The sequence below is a fragment of the Danio rerio genome, chromosome 20 (assembly GCF_052040795.2).
Source record: "Danio rerio strain M-AB ecotype USA chromosome 20, GRCz13ab, whole genome shotgun sequence".
Lineage (NCBI taxonomy): Eukaryota > Metazoa > Chordata > Actinopteri > Cypriniformes > Danionidae > Danio > Danio rerio.
This window is the reverse complement of record NC_141040.1, coordinates 36,166,911-36,192,427: the sequence shown is the minus strand read 5'-3', so window position 1 is coordinate 36,192,427 and position 25,517 is coordinate 36,166,911. Positions and strand designations below refer to the sequence as shown.

The following is a 25,517-nucleotide window of genomic DNA, read 5'->3' as shown; positions in this document are numbered from 1 at the left end:
TGTGCACTCTTATAATTACTCAATTCTGACGGGCAATTTCAGTTTAATCAGTTAGAATTGTTTGCAGATTAACAGGCACTCAAAGGATGTTTAATGGAATAAGTTAACACTTTGTGCAGCTGTCTGATATTAAGCTGAAACAAACGGCATCACTTCACTATTTAACCTCATAAGCAGTTAATTTTAGCCATAATTAATACCTGTAAAACTAGCCTGATCTCATGACGAAACGTAACTTTTTGACGTTTTGTCAGTTAAGTGGCTAAACCGTACAAGTTCAGTCATTCGAAAATGTACGATTTTAAAAAGGTAAACCCAACCATCATTGGGGAATGAGCAATTGTATTAAATTGTATGAATGAGATCATGTGAATTCATACGGATCAGCCACTAATTCAAAAAGTTACGAATTGCTGTGAGATAGCATTGGAAGAACCTGGTGCTATATGCTTTCTGAAGTGTCTTAAAAAATGTATTTCCTCTGAAAATGCAGTTATGTTCCAAATTAGAATAATATTTCTGAAGGCTCATGTTACACGGAAGGATTTATGGATGCAGCTTTGCCATTACAGGGATACATTTTATTTCAAAATTTATTCAAGTAGAAAATAATTCATTTAAAATCATTTTAAAACTATTTTGTTCTAAAATTATTGTGTATAAAAATGAATTGTTATTAAAATGTTTAAATATAACAATTTTACCATTTATTTAGCATTTAATTCAACATTGAAAAAAACTTACTGACTCTACACTTCTGAATAGTAAAGTATACAAAAAAATACAAAAAAAAAACTGAAAATCGTTGTAAACTAAGCAAGTGACCACACAATTCCCTTCAACAGGATATAAAGCCACCCAGACAGGACAACAGGTGTCCATTTTGATAACAGTGTGACACCACAGCTCTTGAATCTTGACTTGGCAATATGTACAAGTTTTAAGCATCCTAAAGAGGAGGAGGATTGTGCTGTTTTCGAGGACCGAGTTCCTAACAGACTTGGCATTCAAGACACATTATAATCTGGGATTGTAAATAAGTTAATGATCGAGACCAAGACCATGTAAGATTGAGGCCAAACCCTGTAAGTTATTTGTATAATATTCTTAAAGAGATAGTTCCCCCAAAAATGAAAATGTACTAAATTACCCTGGTTCTTATTTCCTTTTGTGCGTTTCTTTTTTTCTGTTGAACACAAAGGAAGATTTTTGAAAACTATCAGCCATTGATAATAATAAAAAAAACACTATGGAAAGCAATGGCTACTGGGTTCCAACATTCTTCAAAATACATTTGCATTTAACAGTTGAAAGTGGTTTTAGAGAAGTGGAGTGTCTGTAAATAATGACAGATTAATTTTTGCCTGAACTAACCATTTAAATAAAAAATTCAAATTGATCAGTCAGTTTATTCAAACCTTTTGTTTAAGAATTGTATTTAAACAATTGGCGTCTGTGGTATGTTTAAACATCTAGGTAAAAGTGTTGGTATGAGAGAGTGTGAGAGATGGAGAACAGAGATGAATAAATTCTTTCTTTGGGTGTCTGTTTACTTTGGACAAAACACTGTTTTCAGAGGACAGCTGTTAAAGACAGTGGATAGAGGGCTCCAGAATAGTGAGCCTGAGAGCAGGTGTGTGTAGTTTGTATAACAGTTACTGATGTCAGTTGATTGTAAATGTGTTAGTTTGATAGAGTGATGGATGAGTATATCATTTATGGCAAAACATACCAAAACAAAAGCTCCAAACACCAATTCATCACACATTTATTTTGCATTTTAAGTAAGTCCATACAAAATATTCAACATTTTATCTCTGAATTGACTTGAACATATATTGTATTATTATTTTTGTGAACGCCTGTGCCCTCAGTATCACGCCAAAAAAAAAAAAAAAAAAAAAAAAAAAAAAAAAAAAAAACTGATCTCTGTCTAATTGACAGTGTTGAGTTCCTGCTGCTGAGTCTCTCAACACAAAAGCCCTTTATGTGCGGCATTACAGTGCATGCAAGAGGAATCCCTTTGGCAAGATTAGATAAAACATCAACCAATGTGGGAACAGCCGCACACACGCAGATGTGCATACCACTGAACACTTGCACACACAAATGCACACAAACACACATGCACTTAACAGTTACTGTGGGCTCCACAAGTCTGAGAACACGCTCATTTACCATGAGCTTTTTTTGAGAATTAGAATTAACATACACTACCGGTCAAAAGTTTAGGGTTTATATATATATATATATATATATATATATATATATAATAAGTTATATAATACGTTTTTTAAAAAGTTAAATACTTATTTCTTAAATATTTATTTATTACTTATTGCATGTATTTTCTAATGAAATTATTAGTCCAGTCATTATTGCTTTCATTACTATTACCATTATTATTATTAATAATAATAATATTAATAATTAATATAAGACTGATTTCTGAAGGATCATGTGACTCTGAAAATGTTTCTAAATTATAAACTATTTTTGAACAGTTATTTTCTAGTGCAATAACATTTTACAATTTCACAATTTTACTGAAATAAATGCAGCCTTGGTGAGCAGAATAAGATTATTTTAAAAAATTTTAATCCTACAGACCCCAAATGTTTGACCAGTAGTTTATATGTGATATAACACACATCATATAAAATTTAATCATATAAAAGATTCTCCACTGCACTATTTCTATAATCACAAGCAAATCTGGAAAACTGAACATTATGACTTTGCGCAGTCAGATATTTGCTTCCGTTGAAGCACAATGTCAGTAACATTGTTTTTTGATAAGTTAGATACTTTAGGACTTTTTAAAATATTGCTTGAAGGGTTAGTTCACCCAAATATTATTCATTTATTCTCCTTTATGTAGTTTTAAACCTTTCCATGTGAACGGCCTATTTCATGGCAGCATCACAAAAAGGTCTATGATCTATGAATGGCAAAAAAAATCTGTGGACACGTAGAAAAGTACACGCTATTACTTCTGATATGTGGTCAAGCATAACATTACTTGAGTTTGACGTTGCACGCACAAACAAACACACACACACACACACACACACACACACACACAAACACAAACACACAGTAATGTTAACCTATTTTTTTTTTTTGCCATAGGTCTGTTCTGGAGACAATTTCTTACACCTTTACCAGGTAAATTTTTTTTGCCCCATATCTGTTTTAGAGATATGTTACAGGTCTTTAATAAAGATCTAATTATTTTCCTTTAGAAATATGTTTCAGATTCACACTGCAAAATATCTGTTTGTCTAAATCGTGAAAAAATCACAATATTGTTGAAAAAAATCGTGATAGGTTTCTTTATCATACTTATTTAGCATATGTTTTACACTGCAGATGCCCTTCCAGCTGCAACCCAGTACTGGAAAATATCCATACACACTCATTCACACAGATACACTACGCCAATTTAGTTTTTTCAGTTCACCTATTATCAGATATCTTGGGGCTGTGGGGGAAACCGGAGCACCCAGACAAAACCCACGCAAACACATGGGAGAACATGCAAACTTCACACATAAATGCGTTCTGACCCAGCCAGGACTCAAACCAGCGACCTTTTTGCTGTGAGATGCCAATGCTAACCACTGAGCCACCAAGTTGGCACCCCAAATGACTTCCGTAGTAGGAAAAAATATAATAGAAGACAATGGGTGACATAAACCAGCTTCATTCATTCATTCATTATCTTGTCGGCTTAGTCCCTTTATTAATCCAGGGTCACCACAGCGGAATGAACCGCCAACTTATCCAGCACGTTTTTACCCTTCCAGCCACAACCCATCTCTGGGAAACATACACACACACATACACTCATACACTACGGACAATTTAGCCTATCCAATTCACCTGTACCGCATGTCTTTGGACTGTGGGGGAAACCGGAGCACCCGGAGGAAACCCACGCGAACACACGGGGAACATGCAAACTCCACACAGAAACGGCAACTGAGCCGAGGTTCCAGCGACCTTCTTGCTGTGAGGCAACAGCACTACCTACTGCGCCACTGCGTCACCCCCCAGCGAGCTTCAAAAAACTTTAAATTGTGTTTGACAGAAGAAAAGAACTCAAATAGGCTTTAAACAAGTAAGGTGACTAAATAATGACATATTTCATTTTTGGGCAAATTATACCATTTAATTAAAACATAATTTGAATATGCCAAGTAAAAAAAAAACAAAAAGAGCAACTACTTCAAAAATGCAAGATAGTTTCTTTCAGAAAAAAATGGAAGCTTATGCAAACAACAGGATGCAGAATGTCACACTTTGATGTCAGAGCTCAAAAAATAACTTCTCTGTGGGCGTCACGCACTGTCTCATCACACAAAAGGCCAAAAGTGAGGGTCAGGTGTGCAACCTAGACGATAAACACTTTATGAAAGTGACTGTCAGTGAAGTATCATAATTTAAAAACTTAAGACTATTCTATTCTTTTCTGTCTCACTCCGACTCCCACAAAAATACAAACCAAAACCACAATTGCACTAAATACTTCACGATATCCTACATTAATCATGGTTTCCGAAACAGAAATCAAAGACTACTGTGGGATGGAAAGTTTTGGTTTATCACAAGCGGTGATGTAACAAAGGGCGTGAGAACGTATGTTAAAGTGTGTGTGTTGGGGAACAGGAAGCTCTGAAGTTTACGGGGCACAGGGTATGGGATGATCTCTTCCTTTTATCCTGCTGGACCTCTCACTCTCTCACACAGAGTCACTTTCCCTCGCATGCAAACACGTTCACACACAGCTCTCAGCCTGTATCTCTGCTGCCTCAGCATTTGTGTGTTTTGACAGGAAAGACCAGAGCCAGCTACCCTCAGTAACAATGATTCCTCTGTCACTGTCTGTATATCTATGTTCTGCATAGAGGAGGTGGATGAGCTGTCGCGCACTGATAAAATGTCGAAAAAGCTGTTTGAAATCATACAGAGTTTAAATATACATGCATTTCAGTCAGTTCTCATATTTATTCAGATCATTTTTTTTCGTATAGGTTTAAGTCTCTTGCGCTAATTAAGCCTGCATTCATTCATTCATTCATTTTCCTTCGGCTTACTATATTATTATCAGTAGAATTAACCACCAACTATTCCAGCATATGTTTTTCGCACGATGCCCCTCTAGCCACAATCCAGTACTGGGAAACACCCATGCACTCTCACATTCACTATGGCCAATTTAGTTTATTCAATTCACTTGGCACTTGTCTTTGGACTGTGGGGGAAAACGGGGCACCTGGAGGAAACCCACGCCAACACAGAAGAATATGCAAATTCCACAGTGAAATGCCAACTGACGCAGCCGGGATTTGGACCAGCCACTTTGCCACCACTAAGGCTGCATTTATTTGATCAAAAATACATAAAAATAGGAATGGCAATATACTGTGAAAATTGTTGCAATTTAAAATCATTAGGAGATGCAATAATCAACCAGTAGTAAATTCTAAACAGTTTATTTTTTTCAAAAACAAAGCAACTTTATGGCCTTTTTTTAATACTTTTTTTTATAAATTTCAAAAATCAGCCGACAATCTTGGAAAATGCAAGAGTCAACTCATACGTGTTCCTCAAAGTTTATTAGCAAACTAAAGCCTAAGGGGCCGATCATACCGAAAGTATTGAGAGGCGCCTTTTTTGAATGATTTACTAACGGCTGAGAGCGTTGTGTGCGCTGCTTTGTGCACTCGCGTTTTAAACACCTGCTGCGTCCTGTGTTTTTGTTTTCAGATATGGTTGCAACTGGAAGTTAATGAGAATTATTTATTATTTATATATTATTTATTAATTTTCCCATTTATTGTACTTTATTAACGTCTATCCCTACTCCAACCCTAAACCCAACCGTCACAGTAACACTAAAACAGTTGTTGTACTGAGTATTATTTATGCTATCTATTAAATTACCCAATAAATTGTATTTTTTATGCCTACCCCAACCCCAACCCTCAAAGTACTGTAAAAAATATTAATTATTGTTATAAAGTGTTATAAAAAAATGCTGCTATATTGATGTGCATATCGCACTTCCGGCCAGCCATGTATCTGATCTAGACTTGGAGCAGTGACTTGTGGTTGCTGTTTTGAGTATCTGAAGCTGTATGACTGACCAATCTTAAAAATCACGATATTATTAAATATTAAAATTATATTCATATCAACCGCAACACTCTCACACAATACGCAGCTGATTCAGTCGTTGCCTTGCGATACAAAAAGTGCACCGCACTTCTTTCTTTCTAGTCAAAAAAAAAAGGCAGTGTGGTTCACCTCACATTTTTTGGAACGTAAAAGTGCGTTTAGTGTGATTGGCTGAAAGTCTTTCATTTACAATGGGAGCCGGCAGCAATAAGCTGCACAGCACCTCTTCACCATCTAGGAGAGATTAAACCAAGTCAGATTTAAGGTAATGAGCTATGACAGGGGAAGGCGGCAAACAATCGGAATTTTGAAGTCCACCGCTTGAGAAGAGTCTAGAGAAATATAGTCCTGTAAACTTTGGTTCCAACCACAGTTGTTCCCAAGAGTTTGATTATTGTGGTTGCCGAATTTCCAATTATTTACGATGTTTTCTTACAGGGACATACATTAAAAACCTTACTGGCAAGTTGATGTGCATTAATGTTATATTTGTTTCTTTAAAAAAAAAGCAGAAATCTTACGTTAACAAAAAAACAATACAAAACAGTATTGCTGCTTCAGAGTATTTCAGACATATGGAAGCATATTTGATAACTGGACAAAACCACACCACACACAACAACTTGATCTCCAAAGACGCCAATTTTAATTGTAGAGAAATCTGTGTTTTTAAAACTATTGAAGACAGCAGAAGTCAATGATTCATTTGAATTATTAAGACTGATATATGTTTACTGCTCCAAAATATTTTAAATGAAAATATTTGAAATCTCAAAATAAAATATATTGTGTTCAAATGGGAAAAAAGTTTTTGTTTTTTTACCCAGACATTTAAAAAGAACATATTTTAGAGCAGTAATCACAAAACCATGAAACCGTAATATTTTCGTCCAAGGTTATCATACTGTCATAATCTTATACCGGTCCATGTCCACAGGGCAGCTAGAGCGATTTTTGATGCTCTCGCTGCCTTCATTGTGAATTTAAAGTAACATTCATTTTAAATAAAGGGACTGTGTGTCTTGGGAATACTAGGATTAAGTTTTTGTTGGTTTATAAATATTTGCAAATGTCAACAGACTTTCAGTAGAGGAACAGAGATCCCTCAGATTTAATAAAATAACTTCATCTGCGTTTTGAAGATGACCAAATATAATTTGGCTTTAGAATGACATTAAGATGCTTAAATAACACTGTAAATGCTGGATAACACAAAACTCTCTTCATGTTTTCCCAACACAAACAGATTGTTAAAACGTAATTGTTTTTTAATTTTATTTGTTTAATTTAAGTGGATTGAACATAAAGCAATTTAGTGGTCACCCAAAAAAACTCAAGAATTGTGTTGAATGGAGCAGAAGTATTTTTTGAGTGAATGACAACCTTTTTTGTGGAAACCATCATACAAGTCACACATACATGTCAGTTTAACTTGTGCATATTGATGAACAAAAGTAATAATTTTATAATTTATATTAATTTACATGATACAACATTTTTGAAAGGTAGTGTATATGCAGAATTGTGAGCTGAATGTGAAATCCTGGACTGTCTCACAGCAAAATTTCCAGTGTTGTTTTGAGTTGTTTTTAAGGTGTTAAATTTTTTGAGTTAAAAAGTGTTACTTGTTGAGTTGATTTACATGGCATAAACACCTGCAGTGTAACTCTGTGGTCAGAGTATGTGTTATTACAGCGAGTTGATATAATTGACACTAGATAAGTGCTATTTTCATTTCCGGTCGCTTCACTTTACTTCCTTTTTGATTAATGGCGGACAGCACATGGAGAGCAGTTTTCAAACAGGTATACAATTTATTTAATCACAAATATTCAATACAATTCTACACTTGCTTCATGTTTAACTAGCTATTGTACATTTTTAACCGGGTTTTCAAGTTCTAATTTTAACCACTTGTCAATTTTTACACGACAGACAATCACGGGAGCCACGAGACAAGTTGGTTAGCAGGAAAATAAAGGTAAAGACAAACATTTAACAGTTTGAACCAGTGTTTGCATTTGATTCGGGGTTTTGCGTTGTTAGAAATTTGCGGTTATACTTAATTTAACCTGATAATTTAACTGTCATCGTGTTTCCCTTTGTTGTGGCTAGCCTACGTGCGCTAGAAATGAACGCAGAATGGCCAGATGAGCATTTAACGTTAGCACCGTTAATCTTACATTCTACAAACCTATGTAGTTTAGAATTTAACTTTATAAAAAAATAGCTGTAAAGCGGCGTCTGAGAAGGCTTAGTTGAACTTCATAGCTTCGGTGTAACAAGTTAATGAACTAAATTATTCATGTTCAGTGATTTGTGGCGCGAGCCGCATGGAGTCGCGGGCAGCATGCACTCGCTTTCTTTTGTTCTTTTACATGAAACAGCGAATATACGTTTCAAGTGAACAGATCTGATTTTCATATTACATTTAAAACATGTAAAAATAGACTCGCTGTAAAAACAGAGGTTATTGTTAGCAAGAGGGGTAGCCGGATTACAAATGAATCTTTTAAACCGGCTCATATTAGTGAACCGATCGAATCAGTTCAATTAATCGAACGGAATCATTTAAAACGGCTCGCTTATTCGGTAACATTGAAAACTTATCCACAAATCGCTCTCTTTATAACCTGTCTGAGACTCTGTCTGATTCAAAGTAAAATTGTATTTCGATTTGTACGCAAAAATACAGTCGCTGTAAAAGAGTTAGTCTCGATTGTTAGCAAGAGGGGATAGCCGATGATGCATAAATGAGTCTTTTCAACCGGTCGATTCAGTTCACTTAACCAAACTGAATCATTTGAACGGCTCGCTTTTTCAAGTAAACACAAATCCACAAATTGCTTACTTTAAAACCTGTCTGACACGCCGTCTGGTTGAAGGTAAAACAGTATTTCGATTTATTCAGTCACTGTAACAATACACTGACAGAACTGTTGTGTAAAGGACTGATAATGATGAGCACGAGTCGAATAGTGATATCTTCGCCATAAGAGGAAGCTAAGCTCCAGTGAGAACGATCGAAGCAGCTAAACTCAGAAGAGACGAACGAGAGACACCGGTTTTCGATTTTAAGGTAGTCGCATAGTATAAATATGCAAAAGTGATGCTGTTCAATATAATATTACATTGTATGAAGACCTGACATTTGTAAGTAGAACTGTAAGAACTCCTTAAAGTTAGACTTAACATTGTTATTCTCGTGTTTTTAATCAATGTGCTTTTGTAGACGTAACTTATAATTCTTCTATACTACTACTTTGCTAACTATAATGTCTAACTATACATTGTATTCAAAACCCTCAATACAAAAAATAAAACAAAAATCAATCAAAAAATTTAATGTGATTAAAAAACTTATGTGTTCTCTATGTACTAATTATAATAACACCAGCTTCTATATCACATTGAAATAAAAGTGATTTAATTTTACTAATGTCTAGTTTGTGAGATGGGTTCTCTTGATTAATTAAGTGATATATGTATTTTATACAGCTTCCATCATGTTGGTGAAAGTTCAATATCAAGGAGTGAAAAAATATGTAAAATTGCTTACTGATTTTACATTCCAATATTTTATCAGTGAAGGTAAGTTTAAAATTGTGCAGTTCAGAAATGTGCTTATTAAAGTTTTGAGTCTATAGTTTATTTATTTATTTCAGTGAAAAGCAAATTTGGATTACCAACAACTGCAGATCTTCAAGTTTTTGATGACACGGACACTAATGTAGAAGAGGACATCTTCCACGAGTTAATGGAAAGCAGTCCACATGTATGCTTAACTGTAAGATGCTTGGAAGAAAATATGTCTGCTGGCCTGCCTGAGGGTAAATATTCAATTAAATTATGGACATTCTTTAAAGCCCTCTATTTTGCAATATTATAGTTTAGAACAGGGAAAATTAAGTAGAAAGACTTAAAAGAGAACTGTAAAACCCATAGAAGAGCCTACTGTACAGTGAATTGTGTACAGAAATTAAGGGTTTTTATATATTTCTTGAATATTGTCACGCATTTGTCTGGTTTAATATTTGAACCTAACAGTGAGTTCACATTATGCCGAGTGATGAAAAGTTGGTCAAAATAGTCTGTCTAAAAAGGAAGAAAACATTTTGAATGATTGTACAGTAAAGGCTATTTGTAAAGCGCTGTTTAATAACATAGAAATAAAAGGTATATTGATTTAAGGAAATATAAAAGAAATATACTGTAAAGGGTAATTTATAATTTTTTTTCAGTGATTTCACCCACAAGATCATCAACAGCCAGCACATGTACTGATACAGTTTCACTCTCTTCTACGGATCATGATGATCCAGAGCAACCAATGCAGAATCAAATGACAAGGGCCAGCAGGTGCTTGATGGTAGATGCTGAAAGGGCAAAACGGGTATATGCATATGTTGTTTGTTATAGTTAATTTGGTGATATAAAAATTCACTTTTATTATTTCACAAATATTACATTTTGTGGTCACTTTATCAGATTGTCCAAGATGCTTTGGAAAAGCAATCTGGTGGTGATGAAGTGCTTGATGAATACAAGGCCACAAAAACTTTAAAGCACAGCACTAGACGGCAACTGGTTAATATTGTTGTCAGTCACATGACAGAGATTCATGGGTAAGATTTCATTAAAACATTGTTTTAGCAGGTTAAGTACTGTCCTTAATCAAGTATTTTACTGATTTTTAGGAGAATTCCCACCCGCAAGCAACGGGAGACTTATGCCTTGGGTATTATTTCTCTCTTTCCCAGCCTGAGAGACCCGTTTTCAGCAAAAGGCTATGTAAGAATTTGTCTTAGTATACTTAACACAAACATGTTCGTCTGTTTTAATTATTTAAAGGTTTGTGGCTTTTTTTATTTAGTGTTTTATGTCATACAGTTAAATGTTGTATTATATATTAAGATTATACACATCTTAAATGTTTTTTCTTGTCTCTTACAGGAACATTTCTACGATCCGGAAAAGGGAACAGGTTTCATTGCCTGGCGCCTTAAAACTTTATCAAGGAAGAACCCAAAACGTGTTCGCTTGGAGGTATCTGAAGTTGGAGGACCAAGTCTCAAACGAAGGATAGACACTGGGCAACAACTTGAAGGGGATGCATGCAGGGAGGCAATTTCTTTTCTTGTCCACACAGCTGATGAAAGTGAAGTTTTGCTAAAAATGAAGGAAACCTTTAAGCGTAGACAAGAACTGGTGCATGATCCTAAAAAATCAGCTGACATCCTCAACATCTTTCCAAGATTTTTGGATGTGAAAGGATTGGTAAATATGAATTATTTTTTGGTTTTAAATGTGTTTGTGTGTTAATGAGTGTTTATATATATATTTTTATCAAGTGTAAATAATTAATTCTGCACATTATTGCTATTTGGCCTTAGTCACAGATTTGATACATGCTAACACTTACCCCTTAAACATCATTGTAGTAGTTTTCAGAACTACGTCAAAAACATTTACATTTGTGCATGATCATGACTTATAAGTTTATCAAGCAACAAAAAAATCTTTGGTGTTAGAATCTAAAGTGTGACGAGTCAGCTTCTAATCTAATATCTTCTTCTATAGATAAATCAAGACTTTGGTTTGCTGTTCAATGCTGAAACATCCAACAAGTTGCTTGAGAGATGGGAGACCTCATTTAAGCACAAGATCATCAATGAGGCCAAATCTCTAACTTCAACTGCAGAAATTCGTGGTCTTATCAATTCAGCAGAGGGACAAGGATCTGAAAATGGTACAATTTGAGGATTTTGTAGTTTAAATTTGCTTTAGTTTTTTTTTTTTTTTTTGTATTTGGGGGCCTTAAGAACATATGTGTGCATGTTGTATTGTAATATTAATGTCTTATTTGTTTTACTATCATTAATTCAGATTGGGATAGTGATATGTCAGCTGTCCTACTCCTGTTGCATCTCCTACCTCCTTCTTCAGGGAGAAAGAGGACTAAGATTAGTCCAACAGAGGCCGTTGAAAGACTTGTGCATTTCCATAAGGTAAAATTCACAAGACTTTAAGTCTTTTAATTGTTATTTTTAGTTTTGTTAACCATAATGTCACACATTTTTTTAAACTTATAAAAATGTGTGCATTCACTTAAATGCTGTTAACTTGCAGCACTTGGATTTTTACACAATTCTTCGTTTAGATTGTGATAAAGAAAGTAAGTTATATCTTGGATTGACTTGGTGTATTCAAATCTTTTTTTAATTCTTTGTGGTAAAAAATAACTAATTTCGTTTCACACTACTACACAATGAGGGATATGGAGACTTTTTTTATTTTTGCACTTTGGGTGAAGTTTTTTTTTGTGGTTTGGTTTTATATTTAGTGTGTTTTTTTATTAACAAAAGTTGAATGAAAATATCCTAACTGGTTTCCTGCATTTATTGTTGTTTTTTGTTTTAATGCAGTCTTGCACCAGTATTGAAGGCCATCTCAGTAAGAGGGAAGGCCACCAGCCATATCTACTTGGAACAGGAAGGATCAAGGGGAGGATCGACAATTTCTATGTGGTTATGGACAAACATCTCATTCCTTGTGCAGGAACCAGCTCCTTGAGTGCCGTTGATGAACTCTTTAAAATCCACTACGTGTTCAACTTGACGTATGAGGAAGCACTTGTCAACATCTTCACCTTTTTGCAGACTACAGTCTACAACATTGATGTTGGACTTACCAGTGAGTCACCCAGGGTAAAAGAACTGCGTGCAAAGATTTTAAACTAAATGTTAAAGTGTTTTTGTTGCCAAAGCTTGCATGCAAGCAGCACCTCTTTAATTTCTCATTTAAGACTCTCACACAGTTTTTATCCTTCACTGAAGTTTAAGTTGTTATGTGCACAGGAAGGCTGTTGTCGACAGTTCTGTACATACTCTGGTTTTCGAAAGCATTTGAACAGCACTCATGTTACTGATGTTAGTGCAGCATGTAATTCACCTTCCAGTGAAATGTTAGCACAAAATGTTTGTCCCGATCAATCAAGTTCTTTGTTTGTTGGAGAGAGTGATCCCCAAGTTGATCTCATTGAGACTGTTGAGAATAATTTCACTGTTTCAAGGAGAGAGACGGCAGATATATGTGCATCTATTGTGGCCAAACTACAGTGCAGCGGAGTAGCCAATAGCTTGGTAGCATCGGTTGTTTCAGAGCTTGAGGAACTCACCACAGAACTACATAACCAAACTCGTCAAGATGTAATGTCTGTAATTCCTCTTAATAACCCTGACAGATCAGCAGTCGAAAATAGTATGGATAACTTTGAAAACCCCTTTACCCTGTTTAACACGGAAACTAAAAGAGCTAGTTATTTCACTGACAAATGGGGTGTTGTAGATCCTGTAGAAATTATGCTTGGCATGAGATATGACAATAGGAGAAACAAAACAACAGGATGTTATGATCAGGTCCCAGTAAAAGACACATATGTTTATGTCCCAATTTTGGAAACGATGAAATTCATGTGTCAAAATGCAGATGTATGTAAACTGCTAAAGGAATTTACAGGAAGACAGACATCACATTTTGAAGACTTTTGTGATGGAAGTTACTTCCATAATCATCCATTGTTCTCTAAATATCCAAATGCCTTACAGATCCAGGTGTACTTTGACGAATTTGAAACCGCAAACCCTCTAGGCTCTAAACGTGGTGTACACAAAGTTGGTGCTCTTTATTTTGTAGTGAGAAATTTGCCCCCAAAATTGAATTCAAGACTCATGAATATACATTTGATAGCGCTGTTTCATGCACAAGACCTGAAAAGGTATGGGTTTGATCCAATCCTGGAACCACTGATTCGAGACATAAAGATACTAGAGACAGATGGTATTGAATTGCCAATGTTCACAAGAAGAGTTTATGGCACAATATGTCAAGTCACTGGAGACAACTTGGGGATGCACTCAATCCTTGGTTTTACAGAATCTTTTAGTGGCCACTACTTTTGTCGTTTATGTTTGACTAAAAAAGATGATGTGCAGTTTGTTTACAGTGAGGATGATCATAGGGTTGTTTTGCGTGATCGTGCTGTTTATGAACAGCACTGCAGAGAGTTGGAATCTGACCCTCAACTCAAGTCAACACATGGCATCAAAAGGAGCTCAACACTGAATAGTTTACGGTATTTTCATGTGTGCCACAACTATTCTGTTGATGTGATGCATGATCTCCTTGAAGGAGTTGCACAATTTGAAATGAAACTGCTGTTTGAGAATCTGTCTGAAAAATTTGTAACCCAAAGTGAATTGCTGTCTAGGATATATTCATTTGACTATGGATATTTGGAGAGAAAAAATCGTCCTACAAAAGTGAACTTGGAGCACAGCGGAAATAGCATCGGACTTAATTCTATCCAGGCTCTTTGTCTCATCAAAAACATTCCATTACTATTTGGTGATGTTGTCCCTATTGGAGACAAGAATTGGCTTTTACTTTTGCTCTTACTTCAGATTTTAAATCTAGTGTTTTCCCCTAGCATTTCAGAAGGCATGACTGTTCTTTTAAAATATTTGATATCTGAACACCATGAATTATTCAAAGAGTTGTACCCACACAAAAACTTGCTGCCCAAACATCATTTTATGACGCATTACCCTGCCTGCATTCGAAAAATTGGTCCGTTAGTGCACATGTGGAGTATGAGGTTTGAGGCAAAACACAAAGTTTTTAAAAATATGTTAAAAAATTTCAAAAATGTTACAAAATCTCTCGCAAAAAATCATCAGATGTCAATTGGCTATCTTTGGGAAACAACTCCTTTAAACCAAGTTGAGTGTGGCCCAATGAAAAAATTCTGTTGGGATGAAATTGATGAAGGTGAGAAGTTGGCTAGAATGATGCAAAACCCCATAGAAACAAGCATGTGTTCCATGAACTGGGTTAAGATTGATGGGACTGAATATAGGCTGGACCTCCTTATATGCAATGAAATTGAGAATGAAATTCCTGTATTTAGTCAGATTCGGAAAATACTTTTAGTTAACAACACCGTATATTTCATTGCTGACAAGCTTTTGACAGAACATTTCTCAGAGCATCATCATGCATTTAAAGTACAGAGATACTGTGAGTTGGGTGAACTTATAAAAGCAAGTGAATTGAAGTTCTACAGGCCATTTGATCTGCAGAGTTCATATGGATCAGATAATAGTGAATATGTTGTACCTTTGTTTATGTTGGTTTAACTTACATTTAAGATGCATTGTTAAAAATAAAAAAAATTCAACTTGTACATTGTTTTGACTTTTTTTAAATGATCAATGCACTCTCCTGTTATGCAGAAAACAATTTATATGGCTAAAATACATTTAAATAAAAACCTAAGTCTATATGAACACTACAATGAACCTTATTTCTGTTAAAAAGGGCACTGTTAGTGTTAAGCTATTAACACTGAGAGTGTAGTTTTAACACATTAATTCCGTGCAAATATGGAAGGGGAGTTTAAAACGCCGTGTTAAATTAACACTAACAGTGCTTTTTTTTAACACTATGCAAGTGTAAAAAAAGTTACTCTTTTTCAAGTGTAAATTTAACTCGATTTAGTGTGGACCTATATAAACACTGAAGAAGTGTTAATTTTCACACTTTGAGAGTGAAAATAACACTTCGAAATTTGCTGTGTAGAATGTTTTTTTTTTGTCTTGTGAAATAAAAAAAGGTAAAAATTAAGATACGTAACAACAATTGTTGAGATGGAATGTTCAAAATAACTTCATCACATTTTGTTACAAGGCTTCAGTTGCTCATCTTTGTGGTTTGTGCTCAATCTTTGCGATAACATCTCTAAAGCATGTCAAAAGTTCAAGTGAAAAAAAAAACTTGTTTATCACTGTGCCAGTTTGTATGCAACAAGAATGCTAGCTGAATTAAAGTCAGACCACAGATGGTTGAGTGATATGTATATATGTGCACAGACTGCAGCATTTAAGCGTTTAGAAATGTGAGAAAACTGTGCATGTGAGTTTAAGTGTGAGATATTTCTATTATTGTCCATGTTATATGTGACTCTAATTGCTCTAGATGTAAGTGTGTGAATATATCAGGGTGCAGGGGAATTTCCCTCAAGGTAAAGACAACCTCTGATTCGCAGCATTACTTCCTGTGAGAGCCATAACACTTGTTTGCTCTTCCTGTTGAGGGTAGGCACTTCTTGCTTGTATCTGCTGAACAGAGCCACATTTAGGCCTCAGTCTGACCATTACCATCTCTGATCTCTATTACTGCAGCTTTGACCTAAAACATTAGTAGATAGTGACATGATATTTCTTGTTTATGTTTTATATTCATTAAGCAATATGGGTTTAAAATAAGTATGAATAAATGGTAAGACTTCTTCTGAGGCTAAAAAGAAACAAATATCTGTGTTGTAAACGCATTCAAACCAATCCAGATAGAACTGAAAAAGTTACGAAGAGCTTGCTCATGCATCTTAGACAAAGGAACAAACGATTCAGTCACCCCTAACCCTCTCAGACGCTTATACAAACTTCCTGTTTTATTAAAAAAGTACACGCAGTTCTACCAAAAGAAGAGTCTCTTAACCACAGCACCTCTTCTACACCAGCGGAGCACAACCTACACACACAGACACACAGAAACAAACAGTTTGTACTAAACCTAAAATCAGTGCACGTGTGAAGGGTCTAGGCCTGGGCTGGTATCAGATTCTGACGGTATGATAAACTTAGATAAAAATATCCCGGTATTCTGATTACTGCTCTAAAATAAGTTATTTTTAAATGTCTGAGTAAAACTAAAACTTTTGTCCAGTTTGAACACCAGATATTTTATTTTAATAAACAATTATAATATTCTGCTGTCTTCAGTAGTTTCAGCAACACAGATTTCTTTAAAATTTAAAATGGCATCTTTGGAGATCTTTTCTGCTGGAGATACTGTTGTCCTGAAAGAAAAAAAAAAAGTAAATAAAAAATCTTACATATACTGTAGGAACGGTATATCAGAAATTTTGGCAGTTTTAAAACTTAGATTTTTCCAAACTGCGGTATACCTTGAAAACATTAGCGTTATCGTCCCATGCCTAGAAGAATTGGGCCAGACAGAACCTGCTGACATTTTTTTGCTAGTTTTGTGGAGAATTTTATAAAAGAAATTGGGAATTTTTGCTGAATGATTTTAGGAGTATTGTAACTGATAACTTAATATATCTTTTATTTAATGTTTACAATGCAAATCCATCAAGATCTACTTATTTGGTAAACAAAGCAAGTCTCTTTTAGTAGTATCTAAAAGTCAAAATTATTACTTTACAAACTGCATTGTAAATAAATCATATAAACATTTTAATATTACTATTATTAAATCACAATAATATTAGTGAATAAATTTAAAAACAGAATAAATATAAATTTACACACTTTTACACTAGTAAATACATAGACTCGGTGGGCTAAAAATCTGCAGAAATTTGTAGATTTCTGCATACGCAGATTTCAGGGTCAAAGCTGTAATTCCCAATATCATAACAGAATAAAAAATGCCTGCCAAATACTTTAATGAGGCTAATGGTTAAGATTTTACGGTTTTAATTTGGTATTGTATCAAAATGTTTTACATTTAATAAAGGATACGAATAATGTTTTATTTACAGGATGGTTTTGTAAAATTTGAATGTTTTATAGGGGTGTGAACCTACACTGGTCTCACGGTTTGGTTACGATTATTATGTCATCGATTTGGTTCAAATCCAGAAATAGATTTTTACAGCATTTCTCCCGAGTGGTGAAATAGCGGCTCGTGCTGTACCTTCTTCAGTGTCAATGAAAGACTTTCCAGCAAACTCACAAGCAGTTGAACTGTACATAATTATCTCCCTTTTAAGTAGTAGGGGCGTTTTATTTACTCACCCTTGCCTCCTTTGCCATAGTATTCTACTGCGACATCGTGCATCGGAGATAAATGACGTCAGTATGTAATAACCGGTTATGATCTATTACGGAACCGATATCAAACTGTACCCATCTGCATCGCAGTGCACCAAAAAAACAAATAATTTTGACACCCATAATGTTTTCAAAAGTCTCAAAATAAGTGTTGCACTAATTTAAATAATTACAGCCTATTCAGTGTGACCTCAAATATTAAAGCGAAATAAAATAAGTTACAATCTACATCCGCATTTCTTTCATCGAAAAATATAAAGACTCTGTGTCATTTATCCATCCATCCATCCAGTTAGAGTGTAAACACAAAAGTCTCATTAACAGGAATAAAACCCATCCACAAACATTTGAACAGTATCGTATTTTTGGACCTCAATGCTAAAAATAGGTCACATATAAAGAAAAATAACAAAAATGGAAAGAACCCGAAAAACAACCATGACCCAAACATGTCTAAACATGCCTATTTCCAGGTAGGCCTGAAAAACACGGTACAGAGCTAAGTTTAAGGGGGGAAGGGAAGTGAGCGTTCACACAAACATCCACATATCAACACACACAGAGAACTGCATTCAGCCGTGAGGCTCTGAGCCTTTTAGACCTAATGAGGTCTAATCACAGTCTTTGCCGTTTCTCAAACCCGTATTCTTTCACTTCTCTCTCTCTCGGTCGAGTTGCTCAACTTGAGCTGTTTGCCTCCACAGCTATTTAACAGATTGACTTAAGTATGAGAATGAGCACTGAGTCGTTACACGTGAGGGGTGGGGTTAGGGGATTCAGAGAGATAACACACATTGAACACATACTGACACCAGTAGAGAAATGTGAGGAAGTTTGTGTGTGTCAACACGGTTTAATATCTGCAAACATTGCAAGCAACAAAGTGCAAAAGAGTAAACATATGCAAAGTTTCCAATCAAAAATGTTTTTTTGAAATTGTAAAACAAATATTAGACATTGTTTTACAAGAAATGACTATTTCAGTATGTCTGCATCAAAATTGCAGCTTTATTTCAGCTATTGAGTAAAATTCATGAATATTTTGCACCACATTTATCCATATTGCACTCTGAATTAAACTCCTTGAATGTATTTTATTACATTAGCTAGTAGCGACTTTCTCTGTCCTGTCCTTTAGTTGCCCTTTTAAAAGCAAGATGGTAGGGTGATTATGTTGCAGCAGGCATTTGAGGTCCGATTCATGCTCACACACACCCTTCCACTACCTCTCATTCACAATGTGAGCCCCCGCTCCCTGTTCTTTCTATTGTGTCACACATGCACCTCGGCTCATAAGCTCCTCCAGCCTCATCCTGAAATGGTAAACAAGTTAAGATATAGGGGGGTTGGGGGAGAAAGCACCACTGATTTGTTTTGTAACTCACTGGTAACTAAAACCAGTCCTTGACCCTGTACTACTGATCTCTACTACTTTTCCTTACACATTGTGTACAAATGAGTCTTGAATGATGATATTGTTAATGTTTTAATACAAGGTAAGTTTACACAAATACTTTTACCTTCCAAATGCTTTGCTTTCAATAATTTTTCTATGCAAAGACAAGTTTGGTTGTTGTGCTTGTATCTTTTTCCCTGCTCTAACATTATATAATTTTCTAACATTGTTTAAGATAAACATTAATCTTGTAAGATATCTTGTCAAAATGTAAAAATAAATAAATTTATCTGGTGACCTGTTCATTTTTAATTGACTACTACAGTGAGTATGCCATACACAGGTTTATCTCCTTTCGAAGTAAGCATTGAGCTTCCTGTGGACCATCAATACATGCAGACTTCAGATAAGTGGTGAAAGTTGTCGCCTGTGTTTTCGTACAAGTCAAATGAAGTATACTCTTTAACATTGTGCATTAAACTGTGCACACATGCTTGCATATACATCAAAAAACCAAGATTGAGTCAGATGGTGATTAGCTGGTACAATAGCTGACATGTTAAATTAAGAAAAGAAAATCAGATTTGGTATTTTTGCAAAGGTAAAAACCAGAATAAGTCAAGAATAAACCACCGCAGGCTGAGCACAGGGTTGAGTCTGGTGAAGCACAGTTCCACAGTAGATAAAAGCATGTACAATCAAGGTAGAACAAGTGGTTGCAGTGCAGATTTTTTCTTATGTTTGCTTTTTATAACACTATTGGTTGGGTTTAGGGAAGGGTTTAGGTCAGGTTGACTTGATGTAATGTCAAAACTTCCCAATTTGTAATGTTGCAGTGTATATTTGAATAATTATGGTTAGTTTAGATTTGATTATCATAATTTGTTCTGTTTACAGAGTTTAAGATTTACTGTATTATTATTATTGACACCTTACAGATGTTGATCTACCTTTACCATTGTACACACTTTGAAACCTTTTATTTATCAAGTTTAAGAGTCTCTTTAACATGTATGTTTATTTTATAATAGAAATATCAGATATTTTGTTTAAATATTTTAGACTATTTTTAAGTGCCTTAGAAATGTTGGTTTGCCTTAGAAATGTTGGTAAATTAAAATTAAGTGGTTAGATAAAAAAAATATAATATTCCAAAATGTATTGTTAAAAATATTCAATAATTATCGATATCGAATAATATGAAACATGATGTTGTGATAATGTTGCAATATTGCCCAGCCCTAATAGAAATTACACAGACATGGATAATTTTCTAAGTTTGGGAAAAGTTATGAGATCTTCATTGCTCCTAAGCCAAAAATAAACTGCTGTTGTTTTTTGTTGTTTGTATATCTACAACGTCTCAAACCAGCTACCCAAACACTGCCAGCCACCAAATGCCTTCAGTGAAATGTGCGTTGACAGGTGGCAGGTGAATCTGGACTGTCATATCGCAAACAAATGGCAGCTGACCACACAAAGACAAACAGACAGTGCAAAATGTGTTTTCACAAGCCACAGACTTTCCCTCAGCAAGAGATTAATTTAACAGAAATAAAGCCTTCCTCTTTTGGTTTTTGTTATTCTGTTCTGTGGTTTATAAAACTGTTTTAGCATGGTTTGTTGTCATATGATTCGACTGGCTTCTTTATTTGTTCCTATTAGCACATAATCACTAAGATTAGCCCTATCAGTTAGATAACATGAATCCCAAACACTCCGTGCCTTGACTAAGGTCTATGATAAATGTGTTGCATATCAGCTTGAGCCTTCTGCTGGGCTTTACTCCCCTACTAACATGCTAATAAACAATGATATAGCAGGACAGTTGACCAAACATACCTTTTTACAACATAACTAAATAATCTATAGGGATGCATTATATATATAGGGCTGCAAAATATATCTAGTTTCAGAATCAACTCTGCTGTGTGTATCCGCAAAACTCACATTGCAAGATTTGAGTCTGGATTATAGGTGACCAGGCACCACAGTCCAGAATGCATGCTTTTTTTGCAAAGTTTAACCATAGGCCTATAGAGTAAACAGTCATTTCATTTGGATGTGTTTTTTTTAGGCCTGTGACTAAAGCAGCAAAAATATTCAGGCAAGAACTTATAACATTTGTAGCAATTGTACAATAGCAATTATACTTTACAATGAAGACCATACCGTGTCATTTTGCATCTGATATCAATTTCTATACCTTAATACTGTTAGACAGCTAGAAAATCATAAGTTTTTTATTTGTGTCTTGCTTTACTGTATTTATATTGCTTATATTCTATTGAGATGCACTGACCTTCAAAATCTACCTTATATTAGTCCTGGGGAAAAATTTAGAGCATTTAATTGCATCCAAAATAAGTTTGTTTAATACAATATATATTGTATGTATGTGCAATGTGTATATTTATTATGTATAAATATATATACTTATTCATTTCAATTCAAATCATGTTTATTTATATAGTTCTTTTACAATGATTGTGTCAAAGCAGCTCAACATAGAAGTTCTAGTAAATTGAACTTGAATTGAGTTTTTGGAGTTGAAAATATGTACTATACATGTACCATAGCAGCCAATTTCATTTATTTATTTTTTGTGGTAAATCAACTGTGCATGCAAAAAATTTGGGCTGCAAAATATATCGTTTTTGCATCGATATCGCAATGTGTGAATCCACAATAGTCACATCGCAGGACGTGCAATGTGGAGTCAGAATTGTAGTTGACCGGGTACAACATGATCATTTTGGAGTCATTTCAGCTTAACATAAAGTAAAAAGTGAAAGTTTACCAATTGCGCTTTTAACACCGCTGTAATCATTTCAAGCAAGTTTAAGGCATTTTTAAAACAAACTATTATGTTTGTAGCTTGAACAAAGATTAATTGTACTTAATTTTTTACACAGTGAACAATATACAGCTTTATTTTATTTCTTTACCTGTATAGATTTAGACTCCTTTATTTGTATATTTGCTCTACTTTATCTTTGCTTGATTGTTTATTATATTTAATGCAAATGCACTCACCCACAAAATCATCCAAATCAATGTAAAATTATTAAGTTAATTAAGTTATCTTGTGAAATATCTTGCAAAAAGTGAAAATATTGCAATGTTTTTTTTTGTCTTATGCAGCGCTACTAACATTCTTTATTTATACATATAGAAAGCAATTACCCATATCCAACTCTAAATACATGTATATTTTAAAATATAAATATTTAAAATACATTTAAATGCTCTGATTTAATTTATTTAGGCAAACATTGTTTATTAATTCCAGCCATTAATGGTTTTATTGGTCAGAATGTTAAAAAAAACTAATTATCATCTAATGAGCCACATTTACAACAACCTCACTAATGTACCATTAATATTACCACCCAGTGCAAATTACCACCTCATTTAACTGGGAAGATGTCATGCTTTGGCTTGTTTTGAACATGTATTTGTGTAATAACACTCTCTGGGATTCCAGTTTGTCCCGTTTACCATTCAAAAATATGGCAGCAATGCAAAGTACAGCAGACCTGTTTCTCATTTGCACTGGGCTTGAAAATACAGCCACACAGAGGGTCATACAGAGTCCAAGGCATATGCGTCACAGCCACAGCAATAGATCAAGCCTTCAAAAAAACAACACAGATTCCTAAAAAAAGACCTGCACACTGCCCACTGTTACAGACACCTACAAGTATGCTTGTCTTGTTTCTTTCATATTGAATAGTCATGTGCATACAATCAAAGACTGTTTCATGCTGTTAATGATGAAAGTCTGCATGCTTAGTTTCTTCAGCCAATGTTTATTTACTTTAACAGCAAATAGGCTTCATTAAACTGAACGCATTAGCTAATCTAATTAGTTAAATTGATGTCTAGTAGAAATAAAAACAGAAGACATTAAAATAGTACTTTATGTTGACCAAGAAGGCATGATGAAATATGCAAATCAAAAGTAGATCTACCATAAGGCAGGTTTTCTAAGCATGGAGATGCAGAAAAACATGATTTTTTTTTTTTTTTTTTTTTTTAGTTTTTTTGGCCAGATGGGAGCTACTTGGGATATGATTCCAGGAATGCCTAAATAGGAGCAATAAACAGAGTAGCTAAGGAAGCAGGATCGAGAATCAGCGGTTTAATATGGGTCAGCTCCTTTTGTCTCCCAGGCATCACCGCAAACAAACAGTTCTCTGATTTCCTAGAAATATCTGGAACATATCCAGCCATATGGTTCACACCCCCTTTTCCAAACCCCCTTTCCGTTTTCTACATGCTTCTGTCTCACTTTGCAGTGGTCTTTTTTTTTTTTCTACAGAGTAGGCAAACACATTCTAGAGTTCTGGAGGTGTGTATCCTCTAATCCAATCACAGTGCACCCATGCTGTGCGTCTCGGCCAATGGCAAAGCAGAGGGGTGGAGCTACCAAGCATCTGTGTGCGTGTTGTTTTTCACTGTACCCCATCTCTTTGTTTTATCATCTCCCTCTCTGTTTATCTCGCTCTGTTGATTTATTATGCTAATGCAACAGAGGTCAGGACCTGGCATAAATAGACTATGAACTGCCCATATTGGGAAGGTATTTGGGAGCCCAGCGCCCACTCTCGCACACGCTGATGACAGTTATTAAGTAAGCTGATGGGGAGGGTGCGGTTGGCCCATAACTCCAACTGAAAGCACTATCTGTACCGAACAGAAGCAATAACACCTGGCCATTAGCTCTGCTGATGGAGTCAAAACACACACGCACACACACTTGGTGTTAATTCAATCCAGAAATAAAGTCAGCTAGTCATTATCACAAAATAAACCCAGACAGAATGATCAGCTCCCTGATATGAAGAGGTGAAATGAAAGACATTGAATTGGCAGAACTATATAAGAGTTGAGATGTCAGAGGCATTAGGAGATACAGTTTAATAGTAAAGAGAGTAGAGAATTCTGTACTTGACACAATTCAAATAAATCAGCTACTAAAATGCAAATAAAATTACAAATAAAACTGGTGTGAAATTAATTTGCAATTCTTTTCATATGTTAGGTATTATGTTTATTGTACTAACATGGCTTTAACATGGTATATTAGTCAGGTTAATAAAATTTCTTCCATATTATGTCGCTTATGCATACCACAGGTGATTTTTTTTTATCAAAAATGCTTTACAAATTGAAGTACAAACTGAATGTATTTATTTATACAGTAATATATTAAAATTTAAAATACTGTAGGTGGACTCTGTTCTAATATTCTGATACTTTTACTTTTGATCAGCTGAATGTATTCTTGCTAAATAAAATAATAAAATAAAATATATATTTATGATAAACAGTCATATACAGACGTGTAGATGGTTGGAGAATATGAATGTACAGCATGAATCATTTTTTAAAATGTAGTCTACTTAAAGTTGGTTATATAATCCAGATCATACACCAGAAAACATCACAATATTATTTTGAAGGTGAGATTAATAGAGACATAAAATATTTACATATATTAGCATTTCATAGCAAAAACTTACTTTTATTTCATAAAATTGTGAAAACTGTCAGGAGTTTTACAATATTTTGACCTGACACAAAGCTTATGTGTCTGATATAAGGTCATTCAAGGCTTCAGGATCATTCTAGTTGAAGTGCTAATCCAAAAACGGTCCGACGTGTAAATCTAAAACTGTCCCACACACATACACGATCCAGGGAGGTCACATTAGTTTATTATAGTCATGCTATGATGATTGAGTTATATATTGCCATCTCGTTCTTAACTGGCCATTGCATAACACTATTCGTAGCAAACAAATCAACCAAACCACTGGCTAACACATTTGGCTCTTGTGTATTTACATTAATTTGTATGAAATCTGGGGGAAAAAAGAGGAAATGTGATTTCTTCTTTTAAAAATAAAAACCTTCCTTTCAAAATATACAAGACTGACATTAGTATACAAAAAAAAAAAAATATATATATATATACACATATATATATATATATATACATATATATATATATA

At 34.6% G+C, this 25,517-nt stretch overlaps 2 protein-coding genes across 5 annotated transcripts in view; one reads left to right on the top strand and one right to left on the bottom strand.

Annotated features, from left to right (window-relative positions):
* The window catches only part of sesn1 (sestrin 1), an 81,881-nt gene that overhangs the window by 37,219 nt on the left and 19,145 nt on the right, over positions 1-25,517 (bottom strand). The gene's annotated exons all lie outside the window — the stretch shown is intronic.
* si:ch211-51a19.5 lies at positions 7,930-15,534 on the top strand. Of its 3 annotated transcripts, NM_001442603.1 has the most exons (12): positions 7,930-7,988; positions 8,119-8,164; positions 9,133-9,262; positions 9,682-9,774; positions 9,849-10,013; positions 10,425-10,576; positions 10,672-10,808; positions 10,881-10,974; positions 11,137-11,460; positions 11,764-11,932; positions 12,070-12,191; positions 12,609-15,534. In NM_001442603.1, exons 4-12 carry the CDS (start codon positions 9,690-9,692, stop codon positions 12,921-12,923), a joined length of 1,563 nt encoding a protein of 520 aa, NP_001429532.1. In that variant the 5' UTR covers positions 7,930-7,988; positions 8,119-8,164; positions 9,133-9,262; positions 9,682-9,689; the 3' UTR covers positions 12,924-15,534. The 3 variants fall into 3 exon arrangements, with proteins under 3 accessions (NP_001429532.1, NP_001429531.1, NP_001076561.2); NM_001442602.1 differs by lacking the exon at positions 9,133-9,262; NM_001083092.2 differs by lacking the exons at positions 9,133-9,262; positions 9,682-9,774.

Bases quoted from the DNA above. Each gene is read 5' to 3' on its own strand.
- si:ch211-51a19.5 (NM_001442602.1), top strand. From the start codon at position 9,690: ATGTTGGTGAAAGTTCAATATCAAGGAGTGAAAAAATATGTAAAATTG. The intron at 10,577-10,671 runs GTATATGCATAT...TCACTTTATCAG, and splicing joins ATGCTGAAAGGGCAAAACGG to ATTGTCCAAGATGCTTTGGA. The intron at 10,975-11,136 runs GTAAGAATTTGT...TGTCTCTTACAG, and splicing joins CGTTTTCAGCAAAAGGCTAT to GAACATTTCTACGATCCGGA.